General features: G+C 38.4%; 1 protein-coding gene across 1 annotated transcript in view; it reads right to left on the reverse strand.

Moving 5' to 3' along the window:
• The window catches only part of DMTF1 (cyclin D binding myb like transcription factor 1), a 28,594-nt gene extending 15,556 nt beyond the window's left edge, over nucleotides 1-13,038 (reverse strand). Inside the window, exons 1-7 of the mRNA XM_042053450.1 lie at nucleotides 8,134-13,038; nucleotides 6,597-6,713; nucleotides 5,991-6,110; nucleotides 4,957-5,051; nucleotides 4,085-4,199; nucleotides 1,838-1,914; nucleotides 248-405 (exon numbers count right to left, since the gene is read on the reverse strand). Coding sequence (XP_041909384.1) covers nucleotides 248-405; nucleotides 1,838-1,914; nucleotides 4,085-4,199; nucleotides 4,957-5,051; nucleotides 5,991-6,110; nucleotides 6,597-6,713; nucleotides 8,134-8,206 — 755 coding nt within the window. The 5' untranslated portion in view covers nucleotides 8,207-13,038. The remainder of the gene's footprint in view (nucleotides 1-247; nucleotides 406-1,837; nucleotides 1,915-4,084; nucleotides 4,200-4,956; nucleotides 5,052-5,990; nucleotides 6,111-6,596; nucleotides 6,714-8,133) is intronic.
• Nucleotides 13,039-13,136: the final 98 nt, after the last annotated feature.

A 13,136-nucleotide genomic window follows, 5' to 3' on the forward strand; every position in this document is an offset into this window, starting at 1 on the left:
CATCATGTCAGAATCTGTTATTCACCTTTGTTTTGGGATTTTTGTTTGTTTTTTAGAGTTGTCATTGAATACCATCAATTGAACACAACTATTGTCATGGCTGATCTATCAGAATTGAGTAGAGGTGACATATTAGGAAGATCGAGGTCTGTTTGGCTAAAATTTTGTCTCACATGGAACATGTCAAACATAAATACATGACCCTACTCATACCAATAAAACCATGCAGCATTAGAAGGTTTCATACTTTCCAACATGGTTTCTGTCATCATACATGCGAAGAACTCTTCTATAGACAGCAAAGAGAGGCCGATTCAGACCCCAAGCTATTGTCCTGTAGAAATCTTTTCTTTCATCTTTTGACATTTCAAATATAATTTCAGTGGCATCTTTTATTCCACGGGCCTAGAACAAAGCATTTAAAAAAAACAAAAACAAAAACAAAAACCACAAACAAAACACCTTAGATAAAGTCTCCTAGGAATCAAGAAGTAGAACACAAGAACTGAAGCCATTATGCAACTTTCTGTGTATCACAAATACTACAGTCTGAAAGTAAAACTGAGTATTTATGGATTAGCTCCCACAAATACAAATCCTTGAAGAGTAGGTTTTGTTGTTTTGGTTTTTTTTACGTTGGAGTCCAGGGAGACACAAAAGCTCTAACTCCTGTCCACATTTAAGAAAAAAAAAAATCTGTCCAATGTATATTTTAGATCAAAAATTGAACCATCATATATAACATCATGGAAAATGTATTGTGGTGGAATTAGCCTGGGGCCATACAAGAGAAGGTTGTCAAACAGTGCTGTACCAATTTATTACATAATTTTAAATACTCCTTATGCAAAAGCAATTTCTTTCAATTAAACTACTCTTCTTGCTCTGATGGAAATTCAAATTCAATACAAAACCACTGCAATGAAGTGTAACAGTAAAGCTTAACTTCAGCTTAAACTAAGAATCACTATATTTCAATTATTCAAAGCAGGACAAGAAAGCAGATAAGTGGAAAAAGAATGAATCGAATGATTTACCAGTAACTCAGAAAAGTTATTCAGCTAGCTTAAAAAAGCTTCACTAGATTTAAAACATAGTATTACCCATTAATGATTTTGTGGCAGAAACTCTAATATGTGTGGGGGCAGACACGCTCTCTACAACTAATACTGCGGATTTTTATTCCAACGAACACTGAATTCAGGGATTTTTTTAAAACCATAAGTGAAGGATGGTGTAACTGTAATATCCAGGCTGTATATTCTCAGTTGTTAGGGCTCAGCTCAAATATTCTCAGCTGCAAACCTACCACAAATATGACTCATGGGCAATTATCACTGTTAGTGTGTTTACCATGTGCCCATTTGCACTGAACTCTGACCCTAATAATTTAAGGGGAAGAAAGCAGACACAGGCATCCTGCTAGTGAAGTACACAATCACAGACTTGGCACCAAGGAAGGCTGGAAGTTGTATTCAGTGCTCACTAAGGAGAATTATTTCTACTGCTAGTGCAATTTTTTTCAACCATCTTCAACAAAGCTTTTATGAGTCCTCAATGTATAATCAGAGAAAGATTTAACCATGTAAAATGTCATGTCAGAATGTTCAAAATGGGCTGCACTCAGTATAAAATTAAAAGCAATGCTACATTTAGTAGTACTTAAATCCTGTCTATGAATAATTTTTTTTAATGTATGTCAAATGGGTAATGATCATTTTTACAACAAACCAATCTGAAACACTTATTGTGTATTCTGGGAAGTACTAAACAAAGTTGGTTTCTAGCAGGAACTGCATCACCACACCAACAAGGAGGGAACATACTCTAAACATACCTTTAAATAACGCTCAATGTTACTCATCAAAATGTCAATTTCTTCCTTTGACCACATCCCTTGCTTCCACTTATGGCCTGAAAAAAGAAATGACAAACTACTGAAGTGAAGGCCAGAAAAACAGCAAGAACAGAAGTATCTGAAAACATGACCCATGCTGCAATTAAAACAGAAAAGACTAAAAATATAACTAGAATTAATTTTAAACAGATGTTATTTCATAACTGACAGTAACCATCAACTAATATTTAAATAACGTGAGTCAGATTCCATTTCAAAAACATCCCATTTGTAAAAACAGAACGTGAGCTCCTCTATGCGCTGTCAAGTCACATTTTCAGACTTTCTCTTCAGCTGCAACTAGGAAAGTTCTGTCTTTAAACTGACAGCTGAGATTTCCATGCACTCATAATGATTCTAGAAGCTGGAACATAAAATGTGACTCAGAGTATTACCTGAGGAACTGGCAACAACATCGGGTTCTTTTGCATGCCGTAACGCTCCTGAACATGTGAGTAGTGCCACCTACTGTGAGTGCTTTCCATAGAGGTAAATGCTCCACTTAGTCTTTTTTGAGAAACTGGTCCCCATCTCTCTTTTTTTTTTGCATTGGGAGTAATTCTCAGAGATCACAGGCAAGATAAAAAGTTGTGGGGAGTCTTTTACTTCCCAAATAAAAGCGGCAAACCAATAGAAACAAACAATAACGTTTCCTCTCTGTCTATGCCCTTAGAAACTACAATGCCAGCTAAGCTTTAAAAGCAAACCCAACCAACTTTAGTCAGAGGGAAAACTTCAAACCTGAAATCTAACAATAAAACATTAAAACATTACTCCTCTAAATTTTCCTTTCTTCCCCTTATGGTCATACCATACTTTTAATTACACTTATGCTGGTGTGACCCAGTTTACATACTGGTGTGTGCTGGCTACCTGCCCACCTCTGCTCAGGAAAATCAGGGTACTTCCTTCTCAGCCTGCTAATTACCAGAGCTGAGAGACAGAACACACCAAAGAGACTGTTTACTCAAATCCAATTATAATGAAAAGTACAGGCATTATTACTAATTCCACTAGAACTGGTGAGAGAGTACTCTTTTCCTGTGCCCCACGGCTTCAATCTCTTCTTCCACAGCTACAGAGACAGAAAAATAATGTATTACTGTAACTGTAACTGTAATTCACACCTCTGTCCAAGCCTCTAAACTGATTTAATAGGAGACTGCTACTCTTTACATGGAATAAGCTTTAATACTAAACTATTTTAGGAAAGGACATTTATTCTGCACTTCACATGTTTGCATATTCATAGTCAAGAATATCGTAACCTGCCCACAGGTCTGGGAAGAAAGCATTATCAGGTGGAGACTGCTATAAAATGATGACCTCAGACTACACGTGCCAAACTCTGAGCTACTGTAAAAGAAGACACATACTGGCATTCCTCCACTGCTTATCTCCTGACAAACCACAGAGTTTACAAGAAAAGTTCAGCCAGTAGAGATTCTCAAATATTTTTCTTGGCATATTTTACTAGAAATGTCTTCCTCAAATTATTAATCTCTTAACTGGAATCACCAAATTTAGTGCCCTCCTTTGACCAGCTGACAATGTTGCGTCTCTTCCTAAAGGTTTCTAACAAAAAAGGGAGTTGCTTTGAACTGACTGAAAAAAGAATTATTTTCCTTCTAGAAAAAGTAAAAGTCAAAGTAAGAAAAACAGTAGAGAGGCTGAGGAAACTGGAGAGACAACACATTTGACACTAAGTTGTTTCTCTAGGTTTAGAAAGTCGCTTCCCCTGGGGGGATGAAAGAAAAAACAAAAGCTCTTAAGTTCAGCAACTACTACACGATTGCACGGATATATTTGGAAAGGGAGGAGTGCACAATGGGGTGGAAGTTTTAGGAGTAGTAGAGATTATTTCATTAGATCCTGGTCTGCAGGAGTCCTCTTCTTCTGAAGCAACTCCATTAACCTAATCATGGATTGGTTTTTCTCCTGGTTGTCCTCCCCTCTGCTGCAGCTCCCCACCCCCAGCCAGGCAAACACAACTCTCTGCCCCATCTGGGCAGACACAAAGGACCCACAGCCCTTCCCTACTGTAGCCACTACTGTCACCACTGCAGGCATGGCCCATCTCATAAAAAGCCAGACCAGATTACCTTATGCAACTTGCAAAATGCTCTGAGACATTTGGAATCATTTACCTTTTTACAGCATGGGAGAACTGCATTTGAAATATCCTACCTTTATTGGTTAGAGAATCCTTATCCTCTTTGGTTGTGAACCACGCTTGACTAACAGCTGATACTTCTTCATTGCCCATTGGGGAGATTTCATCCAGCTGTTCATTCTGAAGAATCTTGAAAAGACCAATATGAAATGATACAGTCAAATATTCAGTTGTTTTTCAATTTTCACTTTGCAATTAACGTGGAGACATAGTTTGAAGGCAAATTAAATCAGCACACCTCGTCACCTTGCTGACTGTTCAAAAGTGCCACGTTTTAGATACAGCATTGAAAGTATCACCTTTCTTAAAAAACCTGAGTAAGATTTAGCCTCTTAATATAAAGATGTTGTGAGAATTAATTGGTTAACATTTTTCATCTTGTTTAATGTACAGTAAGTAAGAAGAGTCTCACTGGCTGTGAAGGAAACTGGACTATGTCCAGCATCTCCAGTCTAGAACTTTTAAACATGGTATACCCACAATGAAAACTGCATGTAACTGTTAGGACTAGTGACAAGACAAAGACTACTTAAGCCTGTTATAGAGCTTAATTTATAATCAAAGAATGACAGAGATAACAGAGAAGCTTGTCTTTTATGCAGATCACAACAGAGCATGTAATTACCAGTGGAGGGTTACCTCTACTACTCTTTGCTGTATTGCATTTTGGGCAGTAACTTAGACTACAAATAACCTCTCTCATACATAAAATTATTCAACTGCCCTTTTACAGAACAGCATTTTTACAAACAAGATCCATGCTCACATACATTTGTTTTAAAGCGTCTTATTCATTTAGTAAGCATTTCTGATACTTGTTTCCCTTTTCATTTCAATTTAAATAAAAGCATACATCAAATTGGTAAATTTTGAAGTTTTACTGTACCTGAATCTGGGTAACAGTTCCTTCATTAATCTCATCTTCAGCTACCTCAGTGGTAGCAGTCATGGTCACCTCAAAGCTCTGATCATTTTCTGAAACTTCAGAATGGGTAAGTTAGTTGCATACTTTACTCCTGAAGTGTTTTTTACACATGCTACAAGTTTTATAAATGGCTACCTTTGAACTGAAAATTTTGAAGAGCCTTATTTGGTATTTATTTGTTAACACAGTAAATTCACTAAAACGATTATCAACTGCTTCTCTTCACAAAATTTAAATATGAGTTTTGAACCCTTCAGTTTTACACTTGACTAACAACTAAGACCTAATGTGAAACATAAAACAAAATGTGTTTGATGCAAACATTTGAAACTGTATTAATACTTCCTTTACAGCCTTTCTGGTATTTTCCAGTTATTAAAAGACAACATTCAAACCTTTTGGCTGCATGCTTTTTCCCCAGTCCTCCTTCAACATGATAATGCCTTTACTTCTGAGGAGTTTCTGGCTAGTTCCACCAAATAAACAGCCACTCTAGATACTGCAAATTGGTATTTTAACTAGATCTGGTTTTACTTCCCTCTGGGAGATTGTATTAAACTATCTAATATTCAATCAACTTCCTTAAGACTTATTCAGTATTCATCCTATTTTTTTTACATCAATCTCCTTTACATACACCTCAATATTACAAAACATTGAAATACTAACTATACTGTCTGATCATTAAAAAAACCTAATCTCTTAGCAGGTGGAGAACATCTAGTTTGCTGTTCATTTACTTATCCTTCAATTTATTCAATGCACCTGTGCCTGCAGGTCTCTTCTCCACTTTAAGACAGACTTATTTTGCCAGTATTGTATAAGTATCAATTGCTACAAAACTATCCAAGGCTGAGAGAAAAGATGATACAGAAGTACATTACAAAAATTGAGAAGAAAAAGCCCCATGGAAATATCCTAATGTGATTCAAAGAGTCCACTTTTAACCTTTACCAACAGATATTTTTGCTACAGGAGCACATAAAAGAACTTACTTGGAACTGCAACAACAGAAATGCATGGAGTAGAATCATCAAGGCTTTGATCATCCTCTGACAAACAAAGCCTCTTGTGTGGAGGTTCAGAGCTGTCTTCAGAGTCTACTTCATCAGCTTCTAACAACAAAAAAGTGCCCAGGTTACTTCCTATAAGCTAAGTGGAGCCTTGGACAGAGTTCTCCTAACAAAGTGGGCCAAACCAAATGTGACAGGCTGGTTCAGTGCTTTGCTGCTGCCCAGGAACTTGAAGTTATGGACAACAGCAGTTCACGTGATTTCCTCAACGTGCACTTTCTTTGAAAATTCCATCCACAGTCTGCCAAACACAAACCAGTCTAAGGAAATTTGGGTACGTGCTTGGTTCTAAGAATCCATTTCAACTGAAATAAATCACAGCAGCTGTATCTTTGTTGGGCATACACAGGCAGTTTTGGGATTTATACCTAATTCAACATTTAATTATTCTTTAAACCAAAGCAGAACAATTCTTGCACAGTAAGCTGAACCTGAGTAGCTCACAGAATTTGTGGGCAGGGATGTATGGTGGTCAGATCACTCAAAACAAAGAAGAAAAAAAAAATACTATGCAATACAATTCTATACCATTTTGAGGGCAATGAAGAATTAGGTTCCCTTCAGTGTCCTGAGTCAAAGTCACAGAGTTCACGGTTTCTACTGTCACTGTGTCAGACTCTTCTTCAACTGTGCTCATACTCAAACCTGAAAGAGCAACATTCAGATTACATTTCTGCAGTTGGATTCCACTTGGACCATAATGCTGCTTCCATACCCCAACCAACCAGCACAACCTCCCCAAAGGAATGAATCTGCTCTTTCACAAGAAAAACCCACAATTTCAGACATTCACCTACCTTTACTTTCCTGCACACTTACATACTGCAAAGAGTAAAATCAGATAGCTTTAAAGTAACTTCTCCAGTTAAAAATAGTACCTAAACTCCCTACTCAGGAGAATTTGCAATCTACTGATTTCTTTTTTTTCCAAACACAAACCAAGGCTATTACTTTTTCAGCATTTAAATTCTTCACATCTGATGATTTTTGTCCAATATTTATTCTGTTAATTTAATAATTCTATTACAGAACTGAAAGCTACTCAAGACCGACAAATATTTTTCTAGTGTCCTATTAGTCACAGCTGCCCTATTTATAGACTGCCAAGTTGCAAAGTTTTATTCTCCTTCCATGCATATAACTAAATGTGAAACTTGCGCTTTTTCTTTAGCATTTAAACAAGAGCAACAGAAAAATTGGTTGCAAGCAATCACCAGAACAAAAAGATATGGAGAGAATAACTAATCCAGGATAAGCCATTGAAGTCACAGAACTAGGGCAACATGAAGAGTCTCTGATAATTTCATTTCCACCATAAAAATACTGCAATGAAACACAAAGTTTGTAAGAAGTTCTACGTAAATTAAACTAGTTCTGAAATAAAACAAAGCAAAACCCCACAACAAAAGTTTTATCCAAATACAAAGAAATGTGACCTTTGCAGCTGCAGAAGATAAATGAAATCACCCCTGAAATATCCAGAAGCTTTGCAAAGATTTCATCAGTTTTAAGCCTGGTTTTGTTGACTTTGGCACAGATTTGTAAAAAGAAAATATCATCTATTTCTCCTTTAACTGCTCAGTCCTTTTTCTGTATTTACTCATATGTCAACAACAACAAAAAACTACTGTTATTTTGAAGCCACAATGTTGTTTAAAAATAACTGACTACAGCTTTAGAAAAAAGAAACCACAATCACATCACAAATTTTCCATGTACTAGGCAAGGACAGCCATATACCCATATGTAAGGGGAATTTACAACCTGGATTTCAAATTCCCTGTATAATGTAAACATTATTGCATCAGCAGGAAATTATGTGATTTTTAATCAGAAAACATGTTCTTCGGTATTGAAGATTGCCAAGAGAAGTGTTATCCTAGAAAGATAAAACTACTGCCAGTCCTTCAAAAAAATTCTCACCTCTCGAGCTTGTTGGAAGATTTGGCACCTCTTTAAGCACATGTAGTGACTGATTCATCAAACTAAGTGATATTACCCTTCTGAACATGTAAAAAATTTCAGATACCACTGACATTTTAAATCAGAGGGTTCTCAAACTTACTTGCACATCTACCATCAGCAACAGTTCCTTGCCACATGCAAGCGTAGGACGAAGTGACTTCCTTGGGATTCATCTGCTGCTGAGTTTTACAGCCTGTGCTCTATCCTTCACTAGAAGCTGCTGTTTGCTGCATGGGTGTAATACTGATTTTAGGAACCCAATAGGGCATCCTTAATGCTAAAACATGAAGAAAGACATCCAAAGCATTAGAGCTAAATTAGAAGACTGTAAATTTTTCAACTCAGCTTGAAGTTATTCATTTAGCTTTTGGGGAGTGAACAAATTGGGACAAAATAAACAGATTCTCTTTTCCATGTTCATATGTACTTTCTGAGTAAGTTTTACTACAAGGACTTCTGTAGTAAAAATCCCTAAAGTTAACAGAAATGAGGTGGAGAATTCTTTAATTTTATGTCAACTGATAGTCATAACATTTATTTTTCTATAATCAGCTGAAAGCACCTATTTTTCTTTTCACCACTTTAAAGGCCTGAAAGACATGAGACTTTTAAGACACATTACAACAGCCATGTATTCCACCTACAGCTATTCTGAAAGCAGTGGAAACTATAGCACCATCCACATCAGAATATACAGCAGACCATTCCTTCTTTTCTATTGGAAGACTGATGAAAATTGAATACAGGCACAGCAAAGCTGGGTTGTTCTTTCGGCAATTACTCGGGACTTTATGAAAATCAACCTGTGTTTTTACAGGATTTGGCTACCAAATAAAAAACACAGGGCAATTAATCCCTTTGCATTCTCTACCTTGTTGGTTTGCAAATTTAGGAGGGAACAGGACACAGCATAAAAGGGATCCATACGTCCAAATATGGCATTCCCAGAGATGGGGAGGAAGCTACACCAGGATCAGTAGCTGCTACCCTGACACTTGCAGCCAGAGCTGTAACAGGACTACCCAGACAATGGCTGAGGCAGCACATCTGAGGGCACCACTGACTCTTCTGGTCAAGTCACACATCTGCAGTTGGCAGCTCGAGCTCCCACGCATTGCAGAGCACCCGACACTCGGCACTGCACTTTGTTCAAGGACCTGTGACTTCTCAAGAAACATTCCTCAATGTAATTCCTGGATTGAGCAGGGTTTTATAACTCCTTGCCAATTTCCCAAAAACAGTTTATGCCAACTGTAGCTGCAGGCTCTCCGGGGGGGGTGAAATCATGTTCTGTGTAAGATACTCGAGATTCAGCATGCCTTATGTTTTCTGAGTAAAGGTAATAACCCTGACCAAACTTTGATAAAAACTGAGAAAGAGCCAAATCCTTGATTTGATTCCCATCAACTTTAATGCATAAGGCCTTGGACCACAATTGAAAACTGAGTAGAAAGAACATGAGGAATTAAGTCAAAGTCAAATGCGTATTTTGGACATTATTTTTTATTAATCAGACCATACAAATACAAGCAAACTGAAAGAAAAACCAACCAACCTGATTCTTTCAAGCTACATTTATCCCAGGACAGGAGCACCAACCCATGAATACATGAATGAGTGACCAAAATCAGGAATAACTGTGGTGGTTCTTTTGAGTGAATAGGAAACAATCTCCAGACCTTATAAACCCCACTGTTTTACTTTAAAATAATGATGTGGCTACCAGGTACTCTGAATATACATCAAATATGACACATGACAGGACCACCTGGAGTTCACAGTGAGCTCAGTGGCCAAAGGCCTTTGATGCCTTCTCCTGATCCCAGCTGCAGGACACTGCCCTTGCTGGATGTCCTCGGTTCATCATGGCATGGCAGCCGGAGCTGTGCTAAACAATGCCAGACCACAGCAGAGGCTTTGGGATGTGCCACGTGAATTCTGCTCATTACACACACCTGCACATCCACACATCTGCTCTTGCACATCTGCTCTCCAAAGTTAAATACAAAGTAAATGACAGCCAAGGTTTCTTAATGAGTGAGAATTAGGACCTGAGTAGACTCATCACCTCCAAAATATCACCTTCTTTTCACAACTTCACTAGATGTGCTATTGAAAATGCAAACAAGTTTTACTTTAAACAAAAGCCTTACTTGAATTTTAAATGAATAACCCAAGACTTGTCTTTAATCCTTGATTCAGATACATTCTTTACAGAGATGCCAATCTATCACTAATATTTCATGTTGTGAAGGAGGGCGTTAGCTTTTGGGGAAAGAGAACACTGTTGGATAGACATGCACTGAAAAGTGTGGATGGCCATAATCCATAATGAGATAGCACCTTAGAAATCAGTGTCAATTCAATAAGCATTTTTTGCCTTGTTGGATTTCTGTGTGTATTTACCAAACCGAACATTTTTTAGAGCTAGCTGCATTACAATTTCGAACAGGTTTCAACATGCAACCAAGGAGATGGGAAAATACTTTGTCTACAAGACTCATTTAATACAGAATTGCAATATACATTTTCCACTAAAGCCAAATAATGGAGTGGTTCTTATTTATTTGGGAAGCATGCAGCAGAGTTAGACAGAAAAAGACTCACAAAGCTGATTTTACACCAAGCTAAAAAAAAAGATAACACCTTAATACAAAATTCCTTTAATTCTAAATAACCCTCATCTGGCAGATGGGCTCAATTATTCTGAGGGCTGTAAAAATTAATCACTTCTAAGAAATAGTATTTTTACTCTTGCAAGCAGAATTCTGTCATTAACCCTAGTTATTAACTGAATGTTATGTCTAGTCTTCAGAGAACTGTTGTAAATCTTTTAAAATTTCTATATGAAGTTGTATTAAAGGCTGCTCTCTCTGCACTGGGCAACAAGTATGTTTCACTAAGTCCTGTAAAAAGCAAAAACTGAAGATTATTAAGGGAGGCTTCCAGTTACTGTGACATTTAACTGGAACAATCACATAGAATGCATTGGGATTTCAAGGCATTCGTTCAAGAGTAACACAAAGGAAACAAAGTCATTACAGGACCTCATACTTTAGGAAGCCTGACTGTTTAGTGTACTCCACACCAAGTCAGTACTTCATATACCTTATCAGGAGTTTTTACTATTCAACTAGTGCCAGTGCTGTCATGCTAATATTCAACAACCCCCCCGAACTTTACTCCAGACCAAATCGGTTCTGCTCAAATTTAAAATTCCACCATGCAGAAATTTTCTCTAACAGCTGCCAACAATGGATATGAAAAGGAACCAAACTGGACAGACACCAATCACAAGGATCCAGAGACCTGAGTTTGGGGCATACATGGATTTAATCTGTATCAGCATGAGGTTAGAGTCCTTTAGGAACAGCTGCATCCTAGTCATCAGTGGTATTTAGAGAAGTGGGCCATCACCGAAACAGAATATATGGGAGACACAATGGGACAAAGTGTTCTCATTTGCATTGATCCAAACTTGGCAGAACTCCATGAATTCTAGCCTGTCCAGTGAAAGTTTAATAAAAAGCACTGAGCATGCTTTAAATGTCACACAGGGGAAAAAAACCAACACAAAACAAAATAAAATCTATGTCCCAGCTCTTTCAAAAGAAATAAACACAGAAAGTTTCTAGTTTTTTTTTTTTCAGTAACTGGCTCTTGGGCACAAGGTTATGGTTATGGATAGAAACCTTAGTACGTATCAGATGTACCAAAATTCTTTTCTCTTCATGTACAGTGCAACTCCAGTTTCATGCTAAGCATTCCAGTAACTTCTTCACCTTTATAAAAAATGGGTAGAATTTTAGCATGCAAGAAAAATACGAAAAATTATCATAACTATAAGACTGATAAGCAAAGAGAAGTCTCTCTTGCTTTCTGATGCACAGACGAGCATAAAAATGATGGTCACAAAAAAGGACCTATTACAACATGCAAAATACAGTAGAGAGATCTTTGTCTCTTATATGGCCACTTTCATAACTTTGTATGGTTAAGACAAAAATCGGTATTTTGGGGCATTCTACCTACAGAATTGTAATTAATGTTCAATCTTTTCAGTAAGTCATAAAGCATCATGAAGTTGTTTATTATTATAATCACGTGAAATTATGTAAATGAGAACAAGAATGAGATGGGTCCATCTCACTGCAGAACCTGCATCTTCTGGTTTTGCAAAGGAATTCTAACTATGCTGTCAAGAGGCCAACTTACATCTGTAGCCAGAGCGGCGCTGGCAAACAAAAAGCATTTTCTAGATTACTTCAACTAACAATAGCCAGGTGGGGCTGAACAGTGTAACTCTTTGTGAATGAATACATAGCAATACTATCAGTCAGCTGAAGAAGTACCTGGTACAAGTGTAATACTCTTCACCACACCCAAAGCCACAAACAACAATAAAAAACCTCAAAAAAGGAGAAAAAAGAAAGGGAAAAAAATAGGCTTTTCTGACCGGAATCCTTTATTTTGGCAAAACAGAGCATAGCTCTAGTGCACAAAATCTTGGTACCGCTCTCAGATGAAACCCCTGATCTTGGCAGAGCCGCACATCTCAGGCTCCACTTACCCTAAGCAATCACAGATCACAACTCTCTGGGGAAAAAATAGAGATTACGAAACATAACAGATAAAACCCACAAGCTCAGGATACCCCAAGAGCAGACCCAGCGAGAGGGAATCGAGAAATTCAAAAGCGATCGTGCAGGTGGCCTCTTATTACAGGCATCCAGATATGGGGGAGGGAAGGGAGTTAAAACCAGAAACAACAACAGCAATTTAAAAAAATAAAACTTAATAAACAAAACAAACGCGCTGGCCGGCCTCCCCTTGCCCTGCCCTCCCAAGCGAGCCGGGGCTTGGTGATGTCCAGAGCCAGTCCGTCCGTCCGCTTCCCCGTTTCTCTGTGAGCAGCGCTCCCGACGCCCGGCAGCTCCCCGGGAAGGCGGGGAGTGGCGGCCCAGGGCTGCCCCAGGGCTGCCCCAGGACAACAGCGGGCGGGAGGCAGCGGCCCTGCCGCGGCACTGCCCCCGGGGCGGCGGCTCCGGGCCCGCCTCAGCCGCCGCTGCCCCGCGGCCGCCAGCGCCGCCATTTGGCCCCGGG

Source organism: Corvus kubaryi, unplaced genomic scaffold (assembly GCF_017639235.1).
Source record: "Corvus kubaryi isolate FWS band 111438036 unplaced genomic scaffold, C.kubaryi_AGA036_p1.0 135, whole genome shotgun sequence".
Classification (NCBI taxonomy): Eukaryota; Metazoa; Chordata; class Aves; order Passeriformes; family Corvidae; genus Corvus; species Corvus kubaryi.